Consider the following 24,969-nt stretch of genomic DNA (forward strand, 5'->3'; position numbering starts at 1 on the left):
ACGTTCGTGCAGCAGTGGGACGCAGCACCCAGTACCTCGGATGCAGAGGGAGATTTCAGGGGACAAGGTGGAGTGGGCTGGGGCTGATGATTCTACGTGGGACTGGAGAAAGGATCGGAGGCATCTCCAGTGTCAGAGCTAGAGGCAGCGGTGAGGGAGGAAGGTGAGGGCCAGCGGGGCAGGGCTGGGAGCTGGGTTCCACTTCCTCCTCCTCCCCTTCCCGCCCTGGCCTCTGGCTTCACCAATGATCTGGGAAAGGGGAAATTCTTGAGTATAAAGTCCAGCAGGTGGAAGGACCAGGCCTGGGACTCCTGGGTCCCCAGCAGTATCTGGAGGCATGACTGGGGCTGGAGGAGGCCTCAGGGTCTGGGGGAACCTGGTGCTGCTGGTAAGTGTTCCCCACCCAGAGCGGGCTCCCAAGGCAGGGACTCCCAGGTCTGAGGAGAAGGAGCTGGGTCCCTGCACCTCGATCTTGAGGAATTAGGTGCCAAAGGGAGAAGGAGCTGGGTCCCTGCACCTTGATCTTGAGGAATTAGGTGCCAAAGATCCCCTGGAGAAGGAAGAGGGCTTCAGGCTTGGCAGAAACTGTAGGAGAGTCTTACACCTGGGCTCTTAGAGACTGCTGTGTCTGCTGCGGGGACACCGGCTTCACTGGGACTCCTAGATACTGCCATGTCTGCTGCGGGGACACTGGCTTCACCTGGGTTCTTAGACACTGCGGTGTCTGCTTCGAGGACACCAGCTTCACCTGGGCTCTTAGACGCTGTTGTGTCTGCTGCAGGGGACACTGGCTTCAGGCGACACACAGCTGTGCTCACAATGACTGACGGACAGGGAGCAGCCCCTCCTTCCTCAGACTAAGAGTCCAGACCCCCAGCCCCTCCTCCCTCAGACTAGGAGTCCAGACCCCAGCCCCTCCTCCCTCAGACTAGGAGTCCAGACCCCAGCCCCTCCTCCCTCAGATTAGGAGTCCAGACCCTCAGCCCATCTTCCCTCAGACCCAGGAGTCCAGATCCCCAACCTCTCCTCTCTCAGACCCAGGAGTCCAGGCCCCCAGCCTCTCCTCCCTCAAACCAGGGGTCCAGATCCCAGCCCCTCCACCCTCAGACCCAGGAGTCCAGATCCCCAGCCCCTCCACCCTCAGACCCAGGCCCCCAGGCCCTCCACCCTCAGGCCAAGGTTCCTGTTCCCCAACCTTGGTTTTTTTCTCTCTTCCCAGTGTGTTCATTGCTCTCTGCCCTCGGTTTTCCAAGGCCATATATTTCGGGAAATGAAATCATTAATTTTATCTCTCGGCCTTCTTGGGTGGAGCCAACCCCAGCCCCCGACTCCGCCCCTGCCGTGCTCCCCCTTCTCGACCCAGGAAAGATGGTTTGGGTGACCTTCGTGACAGCCAACCTAACGGGGGCCCCACCCTCCCGTGCAAGGGTGACTCATGGGGCGGGGGACCAGCCGCTCCTCCCAGCCCCGCAGCCTCACTGGGCGGAGGAGTGGTTGAGAGGCTGACTCCGTTTTCTCTGGGTTCCCTCCAGGGCCTGTGCAGCTGGACAGGGACCAGGGCGACCGGTGAGTGACCCCTGCCTGAACTCACTGCCCACTCGAAGAGGTGGGACCGCAACTGCCATGAACCTCTGGGGCGTCCGCGTGGGGCCCAGTGGTCCATGGTAGGGCTTATGAGCGCTGTTGTTTCTGGACTCGGGGCACGAGCCCAAGGGGTTGGGAGGGATGGTACAGACCTGGTTCCCTTTTCACCGGACCCTCCTTCCCAATTCTCAGCCCCCAACCCAGTGAGAAACCTGAGAGTGGAGGCTCAGACCACCAGCTCCATCTCCCTGAGCTGGGAGGTCCCCGATGACCCACAGAACTCCACCTACTGGGTTCAGTGCACTGGAGACGGTGACAGAACAGAGACACAAAACACAACAGACACCAACATCACCGTGGATGGACTTCAACCCGGGTCATCGTACACGTTTTCTGTGTGGGTGGAGAAAGATGGAGAAAATAGCTCTGTGGAGACTGTCACTACTGCCACAGGTAAGAGGCAGCCACTGTTTTACTTTTATTTCTTTTGTAAGGACAGTGGTAGGGGCTGGGTTGAAAGCTGATAAAATGCGACAGGTTCTTTAGTCCAATCGAAACACAGTGGAAGCCACACATGAGAATTTCAATTTTTCTATCAGCCACATAAAAATAAGTAAAAAGAAACTGGTCAGCCTGTCTCTCCAAAAAAATTTAAAAATTAGCTGTGGTGGCCTGTTCCTGTGGTTCCTTCTCCTTGGGCAGCTGAGGTGAGAGGATTGCTTGAGCCCGGGAGGCAGAGGTTGCAGTGAGCTCTAATTGGACCACTGCACTCCAGCCTGGGCAACAGACAGAAATCCTGTCTCAAAAACAAACAAACAAACAAAAAAAAAAAAAAAAGAAAAAGAAAGAAAGAGAAAGAAACAAACTAAATTACTATGAGACATTTTATGTAGTCCATCAGATACATTTTTTTTTTTTTTGAGACAGAGTCTCGCTCTGTCGCCCAGATTGGAGTGCAGTGGCATGATCTTGACTCACTGCAACCTCTGCCTCCCAGGTTCAAGCGATTCTCCTGCCTCAGCCTCTCAAGTAGCTGGGATTACAGGCACGTGTCACCGTGGCCGGCTGACTTTTGTTTTTTTTTTTTTTTTTTTTTTGAGACGGAGTCTCACTCTGTCGCCCAGGCTGGAGTACAGTGGCCGGATCTCAGCTCACTGCAAGCTCCGCCTCCCAGGTTCTCGTTGTTCTCCTGCCTCAGCCTCCCAAGTAGCTGGGACTACAGGCGCCCGCCACCACGCCCAGCTAGTTTTTTGTATTTTTTAGTAGAGATGGGGTTTCACCGTGTTAGCCAGGATGGACTCGATCTCCTGACCTCGTGATCCGCCCATCTTGGCCTCCCGAAGTGCTGGGATTACAGGCTTGAGCCACTGCACCCGGCCGACTTTTGTATTTTTACTTGAGATGGGGTTTCGCCATGTTGGCCAGGCTGGTCTCCAACTCCTGACCTCAGGTGATCCACCTGCCTTGGCCTCCCAAATTGCGGGGATTACAGGTGTGAGTTACCACACACAGCAGATACAAAATATTATCACTTTGACATGTAATCAATATAAAAAGAATAATTAAATATATACACCAAGTACATACCCACAAAAAATATAGATATACAAAGGATTAATGAGATAGTAAACATTCTTAATTTCAGACCAACTCTTCAAAAACAGGTGTGGATCTCACACTAATGGCTCATCTCATTTCGCAAAAGCCACATCATGAGTGCTCAACACTCACATGGAACTCGTGGCTGCCACACTGGACAGTGCAGAGCTGGGCCTCCCTGCCTCCACCTGCTGGATCCAGTGGTTAAAGAAGGGCTGGAAAGTTCAAGGGCCAGAAACTACAACTCATTTCCCCTCCTGTACTGGTTTTCAGCTCCCAACCCAGTGAGAAACCTGACAGTGGAGGGTCAAACCAACAGCTCCCTCGCCCTGACCTGGGAGGCCCCCGATGGCCCAGACCCACAGAACTCCACCTACTGGGTTGAGTACACCAGAGACGGTGGCAGAAGCGAGACTCAAAGCACAACAGGCACCAACATCACCGTGGATGGACTTGAACCCGGGTCTTTGTACGTGTTTTCCGTGTGGGTGCAGAAGAATGGAATCAACAGCTCCCGGGAGACTGGAAATGCCACCACAGGTGAGAGGGAGTCGCCATTTGTTTGATCTCTTATTTGTTTAAGGGACGGTAGGCAGGAGAACGGGGCCAATTGTCTGGTCCATAGTCCCTCTGGGCCACATTGAGCCAGGTACCCATGTCCACATCTGGGGCAGTCTCAGCTCAGGAGATGAAGAAGGAATGAATGTCCATGGTACCTCCAGCTGTGAAGCTAGGGCCGGTCTGTGTCTAGAACTCTCTAGAATGTGGACCATAATGCCCAGGAGCATCTTCCTGCACCAACAGGAATGTGTAGGGGCCAAGGCATGTTACCTGAGCTTTCAAGGAATGAGATACTGTGAGTGGGGACACTCTGACCCTCTGACTCTTCTTCTAGTTCCCAACTGTGTCACATATTGAGGATGGAAACTCAGATCGTCAGCTCCATGGCTCTGATGCGGTCAGCTCCCTGTGTCTACACCTCCATTGTCCAATATGGTAGCCACTAGCCACACGTGGCTATTAGATTTAAACTCATTAAAGTTGCATGAAACTGCAAATTCAATTTCATGTTTCATATGTTTGAAAGCCCTGTTGAGGCCGGGCGCGGTGGCTCACGCCTGTAATCCCAGCACTTTGGGAGGCCGAGGCGGGTGGATCACGAGGTCAGCAGATCAAGACCATCCTGGCTAACACGGTGAAACCCCGTCTCTACTAAAACTACAAAAAATTAGCCGGGCGTGGTGGCGGCGCCTGTAGTCCCAGCTACTGGGAGGCTGAGGCAGGAGAATGGCGGGAACCCGGGAGGCGGAGCTTGCAGTGAGCCGAGATGGCGCCACTGCACTCCAGCCTGAATGCCAAAAAGAAAAAAGAAAAAAGAAAGCCCTGTTGAACGGCTTCCATTTCCTTCTCTCTTCTCCTACCATACTTGAAGGTGGGAGAGCATTTTCATCACTGTAGAAACTCACTTCAAAAGCGCTGACTCAGGTCCTTGCTACTCAAAACGTGGTCCGTGTGTAGGTGGCATCCATGTCTCTGAGATCTAATTGGAAATATATTGGCAAGTGACACTGGTGGGGAAAAAAAAGGGTCGGGGGGGAGTGCTGACTCTCAGCTCCATCCTAGCCTTGCTGAGTGAGAACCTGCCTTTCACAAGGTCCCCTGTGAGATGTACACACAGCGAAGAATGAGAAGCACTGGTCCAGACCATACACCCTGCAGCTACTGGCACCAGCTGTTGAGGGAGAACTAGGAAGTTTGATGATCAAAAATGGCCACTTGGCCGGGCACATTGCCTCATGCCTGTAGTCCCAGCACTTTGGGAGGCCGAGGTGGGAGGATCACTTGAGGACCGGAGTTCGAGACCAGCCTGGCCAACATGGTGAAAAGACATAAAAATTAGCCGGGTGTGGTGGTGCACACCTGTAGTCCCACCTACTCGGGAGGTTAAAGCAGGAGGATTGCTTGAACCCGGGCGGCGGAGGTTGTGGTGAGCCGAGATTGTGCCACTGCACTATGGCCTGGATGACAGACCGAGACTCTGTCTCGAAAAAACAAACAAACAAAAAGCTCCCTAGCTGCCCCCATTAGGTTCTGTAGTCCTGCTCATATTAGATCTTTCTTCCTAATTTCTCAGCCCCCAACCCAGTGAGAAACCTGAGAGTGGAGGCTCAGACCACCAGCTCCATCTCCCTGAGGTGGGAGGTCCCCGATGGCCCAGACCCACAGAACTCCACCTACTGGGTTCAGTGTACTGGAGACTGTGGTAGAACCGAGACACAAACCACAACAGACACCAACGTCACCGTGGATGGACTTCAACCCGGGTCATTGTACATGTTTTCTGTGTGGGTGGAGAAATACGGAGTAAATAGCTCCGTGGAGACTGTCACTACTGCCACAGGTAAGAGGGAGCCACTGTTTTATTTTTATTTCTTTTGTAAGGACAGTGGTAGGGGGTGGGTTGAGAGCTGACAAAATGCGACAGGTTCTTTAGTCCAATCGAAACACAGTGGAAGCCACACATGAGAATTTCGATTTTCTATCAGCCACATAAAAATAAGTAAAAAGAAACTGGTCAGCCTGTCTCTCCAAAAAAATAAAAAACTTAGTTGTGGTGGCATGTTCCTGTGGTTCCACCTCCTCGGGAGGCTGAGGTGTGAGGATCGCTTGAGCCCAGGAGGCAGAGGTTGCAGTGAGCTCTGACTGGACCACTGCACTCCAGCCTGGGCAACAGAGAGAAATCCTGTCTGGAAAAAAAAAAAGAAAAAGGAAGGAAGGAAGGAAGGAAGGAAGGAAGGAAGGAAGGAAGGAAGGAAGGAAGGAAGGAAGGAAGGAAGGAAGGAAGGAAGGGAGGGAGGGAGGGAGGGAGGGAGGGAGGGAGGGAGGGAGGGAGGGAGGGAGGGAGGGAGGAAGGAAAGGAGAAACAAATAAACTAAATTACTATGAGACATTTTATGTAGTCCATCAGATACATTTTTGTTTTCTTGAGAGGGAGTCTCTCTCTGTCTCCCAGCCTGAAATGCAGTGGCATGATCTTGACTCACTGCAACCTCCATCTCCTGGGTTCTAGCAATTCTCCTGTCTCAGCATCCCGAGTAGCTGGGACTATAGGCACGTGCCACCACGCCTGGCTAACTTTTGTATTTTTAGTAGAGACGGGGTTTTGCCATGTTGGCCAGGCTGGTCTCCAACTCCTGACCTCAGGTGATCCACCTGCCTTGGCCTCCCAAAGTGCGGGGATTAGAGGTGTGGGCCACCACACCCAGCAGATACAAAATATTACCATTTTGACATGTAATCAATATAAAAAGGATCATTAAATACATACACCGAATATACCTCCAAAAATAAAAAATATATAAAAAGGATCAATGAGATAGTTGACATTCTTAATTTCACACCAGCTCTTCAAAAGCCGGTGTGGATCTCACACTAATGACTCATCTCATTTCGCAAAAGTCACATCACGAGTGCTCAACACTCACATGGAACTCGTGGCTGCCACACTGGACAGTGCAGAGCTGGGCCTCCCTGCCTCCACCTGCTGGATCCAGTGGTTAAGGACGGGCTGGAAAGTTCAAGGGCCAGAAACTACAACTCATTTCCCCTCCTGTACTGGTTTTCAGCTCCCAACCCAGTGAGAAACCTGACAGTGGAGGGTCAAACCAACAGCTCCCTCGCCCTGACCTGGGAGGCCCCCGATGGCCCAGACCCACAGAACTCCACCTACTGGGTTGAATACACCAGAGACGGTGACAGAAGCGAGACTCGAAGCACAACAGGCACCAACATCACCGTGGATGGACTTGAACCCGGGTCTTTGTACGTGTTTTCCGTGTGGGTGGAGAAGAATGGAATCAACAGCTCCCGGGAGACTGGAAATGCCACCACAGGTGAGAGGCAGTCGCCATTTGTTTGATCTCTTATTTGTTTAAGGGACGGTAGGCAGGAGAACGGGGCCGATTGTCTGGTCCATAGTCCCTCTGGGCCACACTGAGCCAGGTACCCATGTCCACATCTGGGGCAGTCTCAGCTCAGGAGATGAAGAAGGAATGAATGTCCATGGTACCTCCAGCTGTGAAGCTAGGGCCGGTCTGTGTCTAGAACTCTCTAGAATGTGGACCATAATGCCCAGGAGCATCTTCCTGCACCAACAGGAATGTGTAGGGGCCAAGGCATGTTACCTGAGCTTTCAAGGAATGAGATACTGTGAGTGGGGACACTCTGACCCTCTGACTCTTCTTCTAGTTCCCAACTGTGTCACATATTGAGGATGGAAACTCAGATCGTCAGCTCCATGGCTCTGATGCGGTCAGCTCCCTGTGTCTACACCTCCATTGTCCAATATGGTAGCCGCTAGCCACACGTGGCTATTAGATTTAAACTCATTAAAGTTGCATGAAATTGCAAATTCAGTTTCACATTTCGTGTGCTCAAAAGGCCTATTGAGGGGCTCCCAGTCCCCCCTTCATCCTCCACTGTGCTAATGCCTACCATATTGGAAAGTCAGAGGCCATCTTCACCACCACACAAAGCTCCCTTGATTCTCTCTTATTATTATTATTTTTTTTTAGAGCCAGAGTCTCGCTTTGTCACCCAGGCTGGAGTGCAGTGGCAGGATCGTAGCTCACTGCGGCCTGAAATTCCTGGGCTGAAGCCATCCGCCCACCTCAGCCTCCCAAGTAGCAGGGACTACAGATGCCCGACTAATTTATTTTTTTTAGAGATGAGGTCTTGCTGTGTGGTCCAGGCTGGTCTCTAACTCCTGGCCTCAAACAATCTCCCAACCTCCGCCCCCCAAACTGCTGAGGTTACAGGCGTGAGCAATTGTGCTGGGCCATGGGCCTCTCTTAGGCAGTGACTCCAGGCATAAAGGCTTCACCTTTATGATATAATCTTACAAGGGCCCTACCTCTTAATGCTATTCCATTGGAGATTAGGTTTCAGCTTATGGATTTGTGGAAGGGGACATACATATGGAGGCTATAGTGCTACTCAAATTATGACCCACGTGTGAGCTGCATCAGTGTTCCAGGGAGCTGACTGGAAATGATCGGCGCCACCCCAGACCTACTGCTCAGAACCCGCATTCAACGAGATCCCCCGTGAGATGTGCACACATTGAAGTTTTTTCTTTTGTTCTTTTCTTTTCTGTTTTTCTTTTCTTTCTTTTTTTTTTTTTTTTTTTTTTTTGAGATAGAGTCTTGCTCTGTTGCCCAGGCTGGAGTGCAGTGGTGCAATCTCAGCTCACTGCAACCTCTGCCTCCTGGGTTCAAGCGATTCTCATGCCTCAGCTTCCTGAGTAACTGGAATTACAGGCACACGCCACGCCATGCCTGGCTAACTTTTGTATTTTTAGTAGAGACAGTGTTTCTTTCTTTTTTTTTTTTCTTTTTTTGAGATGAAGTCTCACTCTTGTCCCCCAGGCTGGAGTGCAGTGGTGCGATCTCGGCTCACTGCAACCTCTGCCTCCTGGGTTCAAGCGATTCTCCTGCATCAGCCTCCCGAGTCGCTGGGATTACAGGCACCTGCCACCACGCCTGGCTAATTTTTGTATTTTTAGTAGAGAAGGGGTTTCACCATGTTGACCAGGTTGGTCTCGAACTCCCGACCTCAGGTGATCCACCCGCCTCGGCCTCCCAAAGTGCTGGGATTACAGGCGTGAGCCACTGCGCCCGGCCGGGACAGCGTTTCTACTAAACCCCGTTGACCATGTTGCCCGGGCTGGTCTTGAACTCCTGATCCACTTGCCTCAGCCTCCCAAAGTGCTGGGATTACAGGCGCGAGTCACTGCGCCCGACACATTAAAGTTTGAGAAACACGGTCTAGAACATACACCCTGCGTCTGCTGGCACCAGCAGTTGAACAAGAGCTAAGACCATAGAGGGCAGTGAGGGACCCACTCCTGCCCCATTTTGTTCTGTATCTCTGCCCACATAGAATCTTCTTCCTAATTTCTCAGCCCCCAACCCAGTGAGAAACCTCCATATGGAGTCTCAGACCAACAGCTCCATCGCCCTGATCTGGGAAGTCCCCGATGGCCCAGATCTTCAGGACTACATCTACTGGGTAGAGTACACTGGAGACGGTGGTGGAACTGAGACCCGAAACACAGCAAAGGCCAGTGTGACAGCTGAGGGACTCGAACCCGCAACCTTGTACACATTCTCTGTATGGGCAGAAAAAAATGGAGCACGTGGCTCCAGGCAGAATCTCAGCATCTCCACAGGTAGGAACCCTCAGTGCCCACTCCCTGTTTTGGTGAGAGGTTCAGAACCAGCAGCAGCGGCGTGGCACCTCCTCTGGGCTCTGGCTCTATAGTCCATAGGCTCTTCAGCCTCACTGAGCTCAGACATCCCCCTCTCCAAGTTCACAGGTAGATGTAATCACAGCTGGGGGCTGGCTCTGCCCTAAAGAAGAAGACAGCCCATGTGACGTCTCCTGCCGCTGAGCGTGGGGCTTCGGGGGCACAGGCCTTTTCTTTCTTCCCCTTCCCCTTCCTCTTTCTTTCTTTCCTTTCCTTCCTTCCTTCCTTCCTTCCTTCCTTCCTTCCTCTTTCTTTCTTTCTTTTTCTTTATTTTTTTCCTTCCTTCCTTTCTTTCTTCTTTCTTTCTCTCTCCTTTCTTTCTTCCTTCCTTCCTCCCTCCCTGCCTTCCTTTCTTCCTCCCTTCCCTCTTTCCTTCCTTTCTCTCTTTCTTTCTTTCTTTCTTTCTTTCTCTCTTTCTCTTTCTTTCTCTCTCCCTTCCTTCCTTCCTTCTTTTCTTTTATTTCTTTCTTTCTTTCTTTCTTTCTTTCTTTCTTTCTTTCTTTCTTTGTCTTTCTTTCTTTGTCTTTATTTTTTCCTTCCTTCCTTTCTTCTTCTTTCTTTCTCTCTTTCTCCTCTCTTTCTTCCTTCCTTCCTCCCTCCCTCCCTGCCTTCCTTTCTTCCTCCCTTCCCTCCTTCCTTCCTTTCTCTCTTTCTTTCTTTCCTTCTTTCTTTCTCTTCCTCCCTCCCTCCCTCCCTCCCTCTCTCTCTCTCTCTCTTTCTTTCTTTCTTTCTTTCTTTCTCTTCCTTTCTTTCCTTTCTTTCTTTCTTTCTTTTCTTTCTTTCTTTCTTTCTTTCTTTCTTTCTTTCTTTCTTTCTTTCTTTCTTTCTTTCTTTCTTTCTTTCTTTCTCCTTTCCTTCTTTCCTTCTTTCCTTCTTTTCTTTCTTTTATCTTGAGACAGAATTTTCCTCTGTCACCCAGGCTGGAGTGCAATGGCACAATCTCAGCTTGCCGCAACTCAGCCTCCTGGGCTCAAGCAATTCTCCTGCCTCTGCCTTCCAAGTAGCTGTGACTATAGGCACGCACCACCACACCCAGCTAATTTGGGTATTTTTAGTAGAGACAGGGTTTTGCCATGTTGCCTAGACTTGTCTTGAATTCCTGGCCTCAAGTGATCCACCCACCTTGGCCTCCCAATTTGTTGGGATTACAGGCGAGAGTCACTGCACCTGGTCTCTCTTTCTCTCTCTCTCTCTCTCTCTCTCTCTCTCTCTCTCTCTCTCTCTCTCTCTCTCTCGATGATCCTGCTCTGTCTCACAGGCTGGAGTGCAGAGGCACAGTCATAGCTCACTGTAGCCTGAACCTCCCAAGCTCAAGCGATCCTCCCACCTCAGCCTCCCTAGTAGCTGGGACTACAGGCATGTGCTACTGTGCCCAGCTAATTTGTTTTGATTTTCAGTAGAGCTAGGGTCTCACTATGTTGCTCAGGCTGGTCTCAAATTCCCAGGCTCAGGCAGTCCTCCCGGTTTAGCTTCCCAAAGTGCTGAGATTACAGGCCTGAGCCACCGTGCCCTGCCAGGAAGTATTTCTTAATGAGCTGGGCTGCACAAGGACAGGGCATATCACTGTGTTCTGGACTCTTGGGGACTAGGGGACGTGGAAGTCCTGACTCTGCTCCCTCTCCCAGTCCCCAACGCAGTGAGAAGCCTCAGCAGGCAGGACAGGACCAACAGCTCTATTGCGTTGCGCTGGACAGCTCCCCAGGGCCCAGGCCAGGCTTCCTACACCTACTGGGTCTCATGGATTGGAGAGGGCATGACTGACCCCAGGACCCAAAACACCTCAGATACTGAACTCATTCTGAAGGAACTGGAAGCTGGCCTCCTGTACCACCTCACCGTCTGGGCCGAGAGGAATGAGGTCAGAGGCTATAACAGCACCCTCACTGCAGCCACTGGTGAGCCACAGTCGGTTCTGAATACAACTCTATTAGGATGGGGGAAGGGAGAATAGGAAGGGACTTTGGGAGCTCCTTGGAGACGAAGAGTACCCATGGGCCCCTCCAGCCTCACCGGCCGGAGCTTAAACCTATAGGCCCCATTCCTAGTGGGTGTCGTTTCTTAGCCGACAGGGCTTTCCAAGCTGTAGGACCTGTTTTTTCTCCCTTTGGGAAATGGGCTCTTTGGGGTCAGGGAGAGCCCTCAGTTGTCCAGAACCACCTCTCAGGAGCTGACAGTCACCAGCTAGACAATAGCCAACAGCTGGTCCCAGGGAATTAGATGAACCAAGAAGGCCCCATCTCTCAGCCTAGGCACGGTGGGTCCCACTCATGAGAAAAATCAAAATCACTCTGGAGACTAGGTTCATAGGTTCATTCTTTTTTTTTTTTTTTTTTTTTTTCCTGAGACAGGGTCTTGCTCTGTTGCCCAGGCTGGAGTGCAGTGGTATGATCATGGCTCACTGCAGCCTCGACCTCCTGGGCTCAAGTGATCCTCCCATCTCAACCTCCTGAGTAGCTGGGACCACAAGCGTGAGCCACCATGCCCAGCTCATTTAAAACATTATTTTTTGTAGAGACAGGGTCTCATTATGTTGCCCAAGCTGGTCTCGAACTTCGAACTCTTGGGCTCAAGTGATCCTCCTGCCTTGGCCTCCCTAGGCACTGAGATTATAGGAGTGAGCCACCATGCCTAGCCTGAACCTGGAACTCTTCAATCCTTGGTCATTTGGGCTAAAAAGATGAAATTTGTCAGCTCCCTCTAGAAAGGTGATGTGTCTAGAGTGAGAAGGCACCCTACCTGGGGTTCCTGTGGAAAAGAAAATACAGAGATCAGATCTCAAGGGTCCTGAGAGGTGGTGGACTACAAATCCCATCACACCATGAAGCCATGACTTCATAAGCTGCAGCGATACAGAGAGTCTGTGGCCTCATGGGAGTTGTAGTTTCAGTGGGTGGGATTGGTGTGCATTTGGGAAGAACAAAAAGATGACAGGGTGGGACCCAGGGCTGTAGCCAGGGGACGGAGAGGGCTAGGAGATTCTGGTCCCCACAATCTTTGGGTGTCTAGGCTCTTTCCTGTGGTTCAGCCTCCTTAGTCACTGGAGCCATCAATAATGGGTATCTCAGCTTTGCTGTGGGGGAGAGGCAGGCAGGCTAGGGTAGGAGGGTCTTCGAGGATACCCCCTTAGGCCTCTGTTCTCACTTCTCAGCTCCCAGTGAGGTAACAGATCTCCAGAATAAAACTCAGACTAAGAACTCAGTCACGCTGTGGTGGAAGGCCCCTGGAGACCCCCACTTTCAGCTGTACATATACTGGGTCCAGTGGGCCAGCGAGGGACATCCCCAGAGGGGGCAATATCCCCGAGCAAATTGGACCAACCAGACCCGCAGGACCAATGAGACACAGTACAAGGTGGAGGCGCTGGAACCCGGGACTCTGTACAACTTCACCGTGTGGGCAGAGAGGAATGACGTAGCCAGTTCCATGCAGAGCCTCCGTGCGTCCACATGTGAGACTCCCCTTCCTGCCTTCACGTGGTGAACTGGGCTTAGCTCAGGCCTTGAGGGCTGAGAGATGAATGGAATACAAATCCCATCAGGCCATGGGCCATGACTTCATGAGCTGCAGTGATGGAGGAGCCCAAGGCCTCATGGGAGTTGTAGTTTGGAGGGACTTGTGTCCATTTGGGGAGGACAGAAAAGGAGGGAAGATGAGGAATTTGGATTTGGGGAGGAAGGGATGGGCTCCTCTCAGAAAACTGGCCTGAGTAGTGGGGGTGGGGGTGGAGGGGGTGGAAAACCACCCTGGATGGCGCTGCTGACCTCTTGCTTCCTTCACCCAGACCCAGATGCAGTCACCATCACTTGCGTCAGCACTTCAGGGGGCTATGGAGTCATCTTGACCTGGTCCTGCCCCCAGGGAGGCTACGAGGCCTTTGAGTTGGAGGTGGGAGGACAGCAGCGCTCCCAGAACAGATCTTCATGTGGGAAGGGTGTGTCTGTGTCAGGTCTTGGGCCAGCTCAGTCCTACCCAGCCACCATCACGACCATCTGGGATGGAATGAGGGTTGCGTCTCCCTCTGTGACCTGCCACACTGAGACTGCAGGTGAGCGGAGCCATGTGGGCCAGGCAGCTACGATGAAATGCTCAGTAGACCCCATCAGGCCCCGTTGTGAGGAAATCAATGAGACTCTTTTGTTTCTCATTTCCTTTGAAACATTGTTTTTATTTTATATTTTGAGATGGAGTTTCACTCTTGTTGCCCAGGCTGGAGTGCAGTGGCATGATCTTGGCTCACTGCAACCTCTGCCTCCCGGGTTCAAGTGATTCTCCTGCCTCAGCCTCCTGAGTAGCTGGGATTACAGGCACGTGCCACCATGCCCGGCTAATTTTTGGATTTTTAGTAGAGATGGAGTTTCACCATGTTGGCCAGGCTGGTCTCGAACTCCTGACTTCAGGTAATCCACTTGCCTCAGGCTCCCAAAGTGCTGGGATTACAGGTGTCAGCCACCACCCCCATCCACAACTCACCACTTATAGGTACAATTCAATGACTCTCCTTATATTCACAACGTTGTACAACCATCATCACTATCGATTTTAGAACATTTTCATTACCCCCAACAGAAAGCTCACCCCGCTGAACCATCACCCCCTAGTTCTCCCATTCCCCAGCCCCCAGCCCTCGGAAATCTCTCATCCACCTTCAATCTCCAGAGATTTGCCTCTCCGGGATATTTCATTAAAATGCAATCATAGAATGGGCACAGTGGCTCATGTCTGGAATCCCAGCACTTTGGGAGGCTGAGGTGGAAGGATCACTTGAGCTCAGGAGTTCGAGACCAGTCTGGGCAACACAGTGAGACCCCGTCTCTACATTTTAAAAAATTAGGCAGCCATGGTGGTGTGCGCCTGTAGTCCTAGCTACAAGGGAGGCTGAGTCAGAAGGATCACTTGAGCCCAGGAGTTTGAGACTGTAGTGAACTATGATCGGGGCCACTGCACTCCAGCCTGGGTGAAGGAACGAGACCCTGTTTCAAAAACAAAAAAAAAATGCCATCATACATGATGTGTTTCTTTGTGACTGGCCACTTTCACTGAGCATAATTTGTTTTGTTTTTGTTTTTGTTTTTGTTTTGAGACTCACTGTGTCGCCCAGGCTGGAGTGCAATGGTGCAATCTCTGCCCGCTGCAACCTCTGCCTCCAGGGTTCAAGCAATTCTTGTGCCTCAGCCATCCAAGTATCTGGGATTACAGACATATGCCACCATGCTTGGCTAACTTTTTATTTTTTATTTTTTATTTTTTTGAGGCAGAGTTTCACTCTTGTCGCCCAGGCTGGAATGCAGTGGTGTGATCTTGGCTCACTGCAGCCTCCACCTCCTGGGTTCAAGTGATTCTCCTGCCTCAGCCTCCTGAGTAGCTGGGATTATAGACGCCCCCCACCACACCCAGCTAATTTTTATACTTTTAGTAGAGATAGGGTTTTGCCATGTTGGCCAGGCTGGTCTCAAACTCCTGACCTCAAGTAATCCTCCTGCCTCTGCCTCCCAAAGTGTTGGGATTACAGGCGTGAGCCACCGCACCTGGTCCATCCATTCATTTTTATCCATTCCCTGATCCAGTTGATGGATCAGTTGAGTAGTTTCCACTTTTGACTGTTACGGGTAATGCCACTAGGAATGTTTGTGGACAGGTTTTGTGTGGACGTATGTTTGTATTTCTCTTGGGTCTATACCCGGTAGTGGTACTGAGGGATCACGTGGGAACTATATGTCTAACTGCCCCCCTCCTTTTTTTTTCCTAATGTGGTTGTATCATCTTGCATTAATCAATGGGATACTTGAAGAAGTTTGGAGCTTAGACTTTGGAAAGACCTGGCCATGTGCCAAGACCATAGCCATAAGCCTCACTCTGCCCTATCGATCACTCCCTAGGAATAGGGTTACTTATGAGATTGGGTCTCCAATCTGGAGAGAGACTGGGGGTTGACGCGGTGATCAATGGATGCTGTTTGAACTGGGTTTTGCCAGACTCCATTGTCTGGAAAGTTCTCTGCCTTAGTGACAAGGATCCCTGAGAGAACAGGTCCTCTAGTCCAATTCTGTGAGCCCAAGTCCATGAACGAATCTCCCCTATAGGTTGTAAGACTCTGCAGTTCCCTGTCAACAAGCACACTCTTCCCAGGATTATTGAGAAGCTGCAGCTTGGTGGCCTTCAAGGCTGATGGAGATGGGCCATAGGCTTGAGCCTACCCTAAGACCAGACATTTAATGACAGGTCTTGGAAGAGCTGTACTGTCAGCCTGAGAGCAGCCATAGACACCACACCACAGATTAGCCGGGCGCGGTGGCTCACGCCTGTAATCCCAGTACTTTGGGAGGCTGAGGTGGGCGGATCACCTGAGGTTGGGAGTTCGAGACCAGGCTGACCAACATGGAGAAACCCTGTCTGTACTAAAAATACAAAAAATTAGCCGGGCGTAGCGTCGTGTGCCTGTAATCCCAGCTACTCAGGAGGCTGAGGCAGGAGAATCACTAGAACCCAGGAGGTGGAGGTTGCAGTGAGCCGGGATTGTGCCATTGCACTCCAGCCTGGGCAACAGGGCAAAACTCTGTCTCAAAAAACAAACCAAAAAAAAAAAAAAAAGACACCACCAGATCTCGGTAGGCTCCGCTGCTGGGGAGCCCTTCCCCAGCCAGCAGGACCTCTGAGAAGATGAAGCCTCAATTCTGGGGAGAACAGAAGCCGTCCATGCTGGGGACGATTTCACAACCGGCGAAGTGTTTCCTCTGCCTCGGCACTACAGATGTTTCAGACTAGATCCTTCTTTGTTGGGGGGGTAGGGGGCATCCTGTGCATTGCAGGATATTGAGCTGCACGTCTGGTTCTCACCAACTAGATGCCAGTAGCACTCCCACTTCCCAGCTGTGACAACCAAAAACGTCTCCAGACATTGCCCAGTGTCTCTTTGGGAACAAAATCACTCTTGTTGAGAACCACAAGTCTAAGCTAAGGAAGGTGAGAGTCACTTTTGCTTTTGTTTTTGTTTTTGTTATTTTTTGAGACATGATTTCACTCTGTTGCCCAGGCTGGAGTGCAGCAATACGATCATGGCTCACTGCAGCCTCCACCTCCCAGGCTCAAGTGATCCTCCTGCCTCAGTCCCCTGAGTAGCTGGGACTACAGGCATGTACTACCATGCCCAGCTATTTTGTTAGGGTCCTTTTTTTCTGAGAAAAGTCTCGCTGTATCGCCCAGGCTGGAGTGCAGTGGTGCAGTCTCAGCTCACTGCAACCTCCACCTCCCGAGTTCAAGTGATTCTCATGCTCAGCCTCCTTAGTAGCTGGGATGACAGGTGTGCACCACCATACCCAGATAACTTTTGTATTTTTAGTAGAGGCAGGGTTTTGTTATGTTGCCCAGGCTGATCTCAAACTCCTGGGCTCAAGTGATCCACCCACCTCAGCCTCCCAAAGCGTTGGGATTACAGGCGTGAGCCATCGCACCTGGCCAGGAGTCATTCTTCAGCACCCAGGTCACCTCTGAAAATGATGGACAGGTGACTTTTGAACAATGGTCCCCTACACAGTAGAAAATCTGCATATAACACCTGGGCGCGGTGGCTCATGCCTGTAATCCCAGCAGTTTGGGAGGCCAAGGCAGGCGGATCATGAGGTCAGGAGATCAAGACCATCCTGGCTAACATGGTGAAACCCCATCTCTACTAAAAATACAAAAAAATTAGCCGGACGTGGTGGCGGGCGTCTGTAGTCCCAGCTACTCGGGGGGCTGAGGCAGGAGAATGGCGTGAACCAGGGAGGCGAAGGTTGCAGTGAGCCGAGATCACGCCACTGCACTCCAGCCTGGGCGACAGAGCGAGACTCTGTCTCAAAAAAAAAAAAAAAAAAAAAAAAGGGCCGGGCGCGGTGGCTCAAGCCTGTAATCCCAGCACTTAGGGAGGCCGAGACGGGCGGATCACGAGGTCAGGAGATCGAGACCATCCTGGCTAACACGGTGAAACCCCGTCTCTACTAAAAATACAAAAAACTAGCCGGGCGAGGTAGCGGGCGCCTGTAGTCCCAGCTACTCCGGAGGCTGAGGCAGGAGAATGGCGTGAACCCGGGAGGCGGAGCTTGCAGTGAGCTGAGATCCGGCCACTGCACTCCAGCCCGGGCTACAGAGCAAGACTCCGTCTCAAAAAAAAAAAAAAAAAAAAAAAAAAAATCCTAAGGAAGAGAAAATGTATTCACTATTTATGAAGTGGATCATTATAAAGGTCTTCATCCTTGTAGTCTTCGGGTTGAGTAGGCAGAGGAGGAGGAGGAAGGAGAGGGCCTGGTCTTGCTGTCTCAGGGGTAGAGGAAAATCCATGGATAAGTGTGTAAGTATAACTGGACCCACGCAGTTCACACCCGTGATGTTCAAGGGTCAGCTGTAGTTGGACCAGGCTCCCGGGGAAGAGGAAAGGCTGGGCAAGGTTGGAGACAGATGACCAGTTAAGACCTGCGCTCTAAGAGTTCCCAGCGCCTCCTCCCCACAGGGGTCATTGCCGGAGCCATCGTGGGCATCCTCCTATTTCTCATCCTGGTGGGCCTGCTGTTTTTCTTCCTGAAGAGGAGGTGAGACTCCGCACAGGGCTGATCGCCTGGAGGGTGGGGGCTGGAGAAGAAGGAAGAGGATCCCTGGTTGCAGCCTCACCCCTGAGCCTTTCATCCTAACATCCTTTTCCCAGGAATAAGAAGAACCAGCAGAAACCAGAACTCAGGGATCTGGTCTTCAGGTGAGCAGAAGGTCTCGGGGGCGCATCGGAAAGAATCTGGTCAAATCAAGGGGTGTTTGCTGGCTGCTGGCTAGGTCAGAGAGCTTTCTTTGAATATCCTGCCTAAAATATTCCCGCGGGGTGTGGCGGCTCACGCCTGTAATGCTAACACTTTGGGAGGCCGAAGTGGAAGGATTGCTTGAGGCCAGGAGTTCGAGACCAGCCTGGGCAACCTAGTAAGACCGCCAGAGGGTGAATCAGTGCATCTACCCACAAAGGTCTCAGAAGGGACCCAGGCCTCTGCGACTTCTGCGACAGGGACCACAGCCCTTCCATCTCAACTCACTCCCCAAGCAGCCTGGGCCAGTGAATTCAGTTCTGGTCTCAACTCCTGGACATTCATTCATTCATTCATTCAGCAGAATTCATTCATTCATTCAGCAAATATCAGCTGAGCACCAGCAGGTATCAGGCACTGTTCTAGGTGCCAAACAAACAGCAAATTAAACCAAGATTCCTGCCCACCAGAGGCTTATATCCTAGTACAGGAGATATCAATAAACAAGATCGCTGGGCGCGGTGGCTCACGCCTGTAATCCCAGCACTTTGGGAGGCAGAGGCGGGCAGATCACGAGGTCAGGAGATTGAGACTATCCTGGCTAACACGGTGAAACCCCGTCTCTACTAAAAATATAAAAAATTAGCCGATGTGGTAGTGGGCACCTGTAGTCCCAGCTACTTGGGAGGCTGAGGAGGAGAATGGCGTGAACCTGGGAGGCGGAGCTTGCAGTGAGCCAACATCGCACCACTGCACTCCAGCCTGGGCGACAGAGCGAGACTCCATCTCAAAAAATAAAAAATAAATAAATAAACAAGGTCATTAAAAATATGATATAAACTTTCAGACAGGGCCAGGCATGGTGGTGCACACCTGTAATCCCAGCTACTCAGGAGGCTGCAGCAGGAGAATCACTTGAATCCAGGAACAAAGGTTGCAGTGAGCCGAGATTGTACCATATATAGAGAGAATAAACTTGGAGACAAAGCAAGAGGAGGGGATAGGAAGGGTAGAGGAATATTTTGATATTCCTTTTATTTTTTTTTTTTGAGGTGGAGTCTTGCTCTGTTGCCCAGGCTGAAGTGCAGTGGCATGATCTTGGCTCACCACAACTTCTGCCTCCTGGGTTCAAGCAATTCTACTGCTGCCTCAGCCTCCTGAGTAGCTGGGACCACAGGCACGCACCACCACGCCCGGCTAATTTTTGTATTTTTTAGTAGAGATGGGGTTTCACTATGTTGGCCAGGCTGGTCTCAAACTCCTGACCTTGTGATCCACCCACCTTGGCTTCCCAAAGTGCCGGGATTACACGTGTGAGCCATGGCCCCTGGCCTATTTTGATATTCTTCTAATGTGAAAATTAGAAGAAATTAGAGAGAAAATCAGAAGAATTATTTTATTTTATTTTATGTATTAATTTGTCAAGACAGGGTCTCACTCTGTGGCCCTGGCTGGAGTGCAGTGGCCCTATCATAGCTCACCACAACCTCGACCTCCTGGGCTCCAGTGGCCCTCCCACCTCAGCCTCCCCTGTAGCTGGGACCACAGGCATGCACCACAATGCCTGGCTAATTTTTAAATTTTTTGTAGAGATGGGAGTGGGAGGGGGCAGTCTTACTAGGTTGCCCAGGCTGGTCTCGAACTCCTGGCCTCAAGCAATCCTTCCACTTCGGCCTCCCAAAGTGTTAGCATTACAGGTGTGAGCCGCCACACCCCGCAGGAATATTTTAGGCAGGATATTCAAGGAAACCCTTGCTAACGAGATGACTAAGAGGAAGTCATCTGAGTACAAACCTACGCAAGTGGGAGAGGAGCAGTGCAGGCATCTGAGAAGGGCGTTCCGAGGACAGGGACGGGCGAGTGGAGGGCCCGAGGCAGCAGCCAGCACACGTGAGGTTCAGAGAATATCGTGCATCTCCCAGTAAGCAGAGCGAGGAAAGGGAGGGAGGTGGGAAATGAGATCAGAGAGACATCAGTGGGGCCAGAGCAGGCACAGGCTTGTAGATGAAAGTTAGGACTTTGGATTTATTGTGAGATGGGAGTTTTTGGAAGATTTTGAATAGATTAGTGGCACAGTCTAACAGGTGTAAGAAGCAAAGGGAAGAGATTTGTAATAATCCAGACAAGAGGCCAGGCGCGGTGGCTCACACCTGTAATCCCAGCACGTTGGGAGGCCAAGGCGGGAGGATCACTTGAGGTCAGGAGTTCGAGACCAGCCTGACCAACATGGTGAAATCCTGTTTCTACTAAAAATACGAAAATTAGCCGGGCATGGTGGTGGGCACCTGTAATCCCAGCTGCTCAGGAGGCGGAGGCAGGAGAATCACTTGAGCTTCGGAGGCTGAGGTGGCAGTGAGCCGAGATCACACCACTGCACTGCAGCCTGGGCAACAGAATGAGACTCTGTCTCAAAAAAAAAAAAAAGAGAGAAAAAGAAAGAAAGTGAAACTACAGGAATGGGCCAAACCCTGTAAGAAGTGTGTGTCCAGTGAGAAAAGTGGCTTGGGGTTGGACACTGGGGAACAGTTACCTTTTAAGACAGACAGAGGAGAAGGGACCTGCCCAGGAAATGGACGAGCAGCAGCTGGGTAGGTGGGGGCCAAGCCAGGACCAGTGTTCAGGAACAGTACAGATCCAGGAAACAGGCAGGCACAGGCGGTGGTGCTAAACGATGCTGAGCAGTCAGGCCGGTGGGGGCTGAAACGTGGCCTTTGCAATTACAGACAGGGAGGTCATGACGATTTTGGAGAAAGGTGTTCCCTGGAGTGGTAGATATAGACTCCAGGCCATGGTGATGGGATGACAGGAAGGAGAAACACTGGTCTGCATGAGAAGTTTGAGTGTAGGGCTGTCTGAGTAGGTTTATTATTATTATTATTATTATTATTATTATTTTATTTTTTGAGACGGAGTCTCGCCCTGTCACCCAGGTTGGAGCATAGTGGTGCGATCTCGGTTCACTGCAACCTCTGCATCACGGGTTCAAGCGATTCTCCTGCCTCAGCCTCCCGAGTAATCGGGACTACAGGTGTGCAACACCACGCCCAGATTATTTTTGTATTTCTAGTAGAGACGGGGTTTCACCATGTTGGCCAGGCTGGTCTCAAACTCCTGACTTCGTGATCCACCTGCCTCAGCCTCCCAAAGTGCTGGGATTACAGGTATGAGGCATCGCGCCCGTCGAGACAGCATTTATAAAATTCTATTACAAGCTGGGCGCAGTGACTCATGCCTGTAATCCTAGCACTTTGGGAGGCCGAGGTGGGAGGATTGCCTGAGATCAGGAGTTTGAGACCAGCCTGGGAAATACGGTGAAACCCTATCTGTACTAAAATACAAAAAATTAGCCGGGTGGGGTGGCGGGCACCTGTAGTCCCAGCTACTCGGGAGGCTGAGGCAGGAGAATTGCTTGAACCTGGGAGGCAGAGGTTACAGTGAGCCGAGATCGTGCCACTGCGCTCCAGCCTGGGCGACAGAACGAGACTCTGTCTCCAAAGGAAAAAAAAAATTATATTACAAGAGGAAGAGTGAGAAAGAGCTGAAGTTCCATGAAGTCAAGCAACTTTTTTTAACGTTTTAATTTTAGTTTTAAAAATTGAGACAGGATCTCACTCTAGGCTGGAGTATAGTGTGGCAAACACAGCTCACTGCAGCCTTGACCTCGTGGTTCAAGTGATCCTCTCATCTCAGCCTGCAGGTAGCTGGGACCACAGTTGTGCACCACCATGCCTGGATGATTTTTTAATACTTAAATTTCTGTGGAGACAAGGTCCTGCTGTGTTGCCCAGGCTGGTCTTAAACTCCTGGGCTCAAGCAAGCCTTCTGGCTCAGCCTCTCAAAGTGCTGGAATGACAGGCGTGAGCCACCACGCCGAGCCTCCCTTGTTTTTGAGGCTGAGTCATAGTCCATTGTCTGGCTCGACCACGTTTGGTTTATCCGTTCCCCCATAGATGGAGGCTTAGGTTGCGTCCACCTCTGGGCTATCCTGAACATTATAAATATGGGCATGTAAATAGCTTTTTAAGTCTTTGCTTTCAGTTATTTTGGGGATATACCCAGGAGTGGCATTGCTGGATCAAAAATACCTTTTCATTGATCCCAAAAGCACTATATATATATAAAATATACATGTGTATATATATACACATACACACGCACACACACACATATATATGTATACATATATACACATACCATCATTATAAGATTTCAGTGAGTGGGAAGGATATATGTGTGTGTGTGTGTGTGTGTGTGTGTGTGTATATATATATATATAGAGAGAGAGAGAGGGAGACAGAGTCTTGCTCTGTTGCCCAGGCTGGAGTTCAGTGGTGCAATCTCGGCTTACTCAACCTCCACCTCCCGGGTACAAGCGATTCTCCTGCCTCAGCCTCCTGAGGAGCTAGTAGACTACAGGCAGACACCACCACGCCCGGCTAATTTTTGTATTTTTAGTAGAGATGGGGTTTCTCCATGTTGGTCAGGCTGGTCTCAAACTCCTGACCTCAGGTGATCCGCCCGCCTCAACCTCCCAAAGTGCTGGGATTACAGATGTGAGCCACCGTGCCCAGCCCTCAAAAGTACAAGATTAAAAGAGGTTACGGTCTTTTCTCCTAGCTTCCCAGGGGACATCCTGGCCGAAGACTTCGCTGACCACGTCAGGAAGAATGAGAAGGACAGCAACTGCGGTTTTGCAGACGAGTACCAGGTGGGGATAGGACAGAAGGGCTGAGCTCAGCCTCCCTCCGGTGGCCTAATCCCCAATCCCCACCCCCTGGCCAGACCTCATGACTTTCAGGATTAAGCAAAAGCAGCATTGCATAAGTCATTGGATTGTGCAGAGATTCCCAGGCACGTTATCTTTCCGCTCACTGACATCTTAAAATAATGGCGGGTCAGTCCTAAAGTAACTCTCTCCGCTCCCACCAAGTGAGTCCTTTCTCCCCTGACACCTGCTTTCCTGCCTGCCTGAGGAAGTCCCATGGTTCCCTAAATCCTCCTGAATGCCCCACAGGGCAGGTGGCACACATAGGTTCTGTTTTGGTGGGTGCCATAGAATCTCAGGGTGCAAGGGATAGACAAGGGGTGATGTCGAAGAAGGCAAGGGGAGCTTGGGGGATACCCTCGAGGGAAAGTAGAGAAAATCTAACATCAGGTACCGCCTCTGCCTGCACCCCCAGCAACTGTCCCTGGTGGACCACAGCCAGTCTCAGACGGTGGCGTCAGCTCCGGTGAACAATGGCAAGAACCGCTACAGAAATGTACTGCCCTGTGAGTCTCGGGCTTCTGCTGCTTTCGTCCCAGCTACTCAGTACCGGTCTACTCAGTACCCCATCCCGGTCCCCTTCTCCTACCCGCTTTGAGAAACAAGACCTGCCTCCTACCATGGGTACCCCCACACACTTTTTTCTTTTTCTTTTTCTTTTCTTTCTTTCTTTTTCTTTCTCTTTTTCTTTTCTTTCTTTTTCTTTTTTTTTTTTTTTTGAGATGAGTCTCGCTGTGTCGCCCAGGCTGGAGTGCAGTAGTGCGATCTTGGCTCACTGCAACCTCCGCCTCCCGGATTCACGCCATTCTCCTGCCTCAGCCTCCCGAGTAGCTGGGACTACAGGTGCCCGCCGCCACGCCCGGCTAATTTTTTATATTTTTAGTAGAGACGGGATTTCACCGTGTTAGCCAGGATGGCCTCGATCTCCTGACTTTGTGATCCACCCGCCTCGGCCTCCCAAAGTGCTGGGATTGCAGGTGTAAGCCACTGTGCCCGCCCCCCCCCCCCATTTTTTTCCTTTGAGACAGAGTCTTGCTCTGTTGCCCAGGCTGGAGTGAAATGGCGCCACCTTGGCTCAGTGCAACCTCCACCTCTCAGGTTCAAGCGATCCTCCCACCTCAGCCTCCCTAGTAGCTGGGACTACAGGGCCCACCACCATGCCTGGCTAATTTTTGTATTTTTAGTAGTGACTGGGTTTTACCATGTTGGCCAGGCTGGTCTCAAATTCCTGACCTCAGGTGATCCACCCACCTCAGCCTCCCAAAGTGCTGGGATTACAGGCGTGAGCCACTGCGCCCGGCTGTGGGTCCCTTTGAGAGTCCTCCTGGCCTGCTCCCTGCAGCTGGGGTCCCTCCGCCCCTCCCAATCCCTGCATGGCTCCCAGGGTCTGCCGGCATCTCAGCATGACTTCTGTCCATGGGTCTTGGTCTTGTCTCTGTGCCTCTCTGGGTCTCTCTGCCTGGCTAATGCTGGCCTCTTCTCCTAGATGACTGGTCCCGGGTGCCCCTGAAGCCCATCCACGAGGAGCCAGGCTCTGACTACATCAATGCCAGCTTCATGCCCGTAAGGTCGTGGTTGGGATTGGAAGGGTGCCCAGAAGGCCTGGAGAGATAAGAGCTGGCGGGGGGTCATTTAGAGGCCCCCCTGACCCGCCTGCCTTCCTCAACCAGGGTTTCCGGAGCCCCCGGGAGTTCATCGCCACCCAGGGTCCCCTGCCACAGACAGTGGGTGACTTTTGGCGCCTGGTGTGGGAACAGCAGAGCCACACCCTGGTCATGCTGACCAACTGCATGGAGGCCGGCCGGGTGAGAGATCTGAGTCCTGGGTGCTGACTGGGTGCAGGACCCTGCCCCGAACACTGATCCAATGTAGACCCCACACCCAGACCTCATGGATTCCTCCAGGGTGACCCCAGGTGTCTTCGGTGTAGACCTGTTCCCCACTCCCTGCCCAGC

General features: G+C 51.5%; 1 protein-coding gene across 1 annotated transcript in view; it reads left to right on the forward strand.

The window, feature by feature from the left end:
* The first annotated feature begins 337 nt into the window (after nucleotides 1–337).
* PTPRH (protein tyrosine phosphatase receptor type H) overlaps nucleotides 338–24,969 on the forward strand; it is a 29,809-nt gene continuing 5,177 nt past the window's right edge. The window contains exons 1-16 of the mRNA XM_073017216.1: nucleotides 338–388; nucleotides 1,428–1,566; nucleotides 1,777–2,037; nucleotides 3,457–3,723; nucleotides 5,318–5,584; nucleotides 6,810–7,076; nucleotides 9,146–9,412; nucleotides 11,116–11,385; nucleotides 12,639–12,938; nucleotides 13,272–13,535; nucleotides 17,973–18,051; nucleotides 18,165–18,212; nucleotides 22,867–22,957; nucleotides 23,430–23,520; nucleotides 24,501–24,577; nucleotides 24,685–24,819. Coding sequence (XP_072873317.1) covers nucleotides 338–388; nucleotides 1,428–1,566; nucleotides 1,777–2,037; nucleotides 3,457–3,723; nucleotides 5,318–5,584; nucleotides 6,810–7,076; nucleotides 9,146–9,412; nucleotides 11,116–11,385; nucleotides 12,639–12,938; nucleotides 13,272–13,535; nucleotides 17,973–18,051; nucleotides 18,165–18,212; nucleotides 22,867–22,957; nucleotides 23,430–23,520; nucleotides 24,501–24,577; nucleotides 24,685–24,819 — 2,874 coding nt within the window. The remainder of the gene's footprint in view (nucleotides 389–1,427; nucleotides 1,567–1,776; nucleotides 2,038–3,456; nucleotides 3,724–5,317; nucleotides 5,585–6,809; nucleotides 7,077–9,145; nucleotides 9,413–11,115; nucleotides 11,386–12,638; nucleotides 12,939–13,271; nucleotides 13,536–17,972; nucleotides 18,052–18,164; nucleotides 18,213–22,866; nucleotides 22,958–23,429; nucleotides 23,521–24,500; nucleotides 24,578–24,684; nucleotides 24,820–24,969) is intronic.

The sequence above is a fragment of the Chlorocebus sabaeus genome, chromosome 6, assembly GCF_047675955.1.
Source record: "Chlorocebus sabaeus isolate Y175 chromosome 6, mChlSab1.0.hap1, whole genome shotgun sequence".
Taxonomy (NCBI): Eukaryota; Metazoa; Chordata; class Mammalia; order Primates; family Cercopithecidae; genus Chlorocebus; species Chlorocebus sabaeus.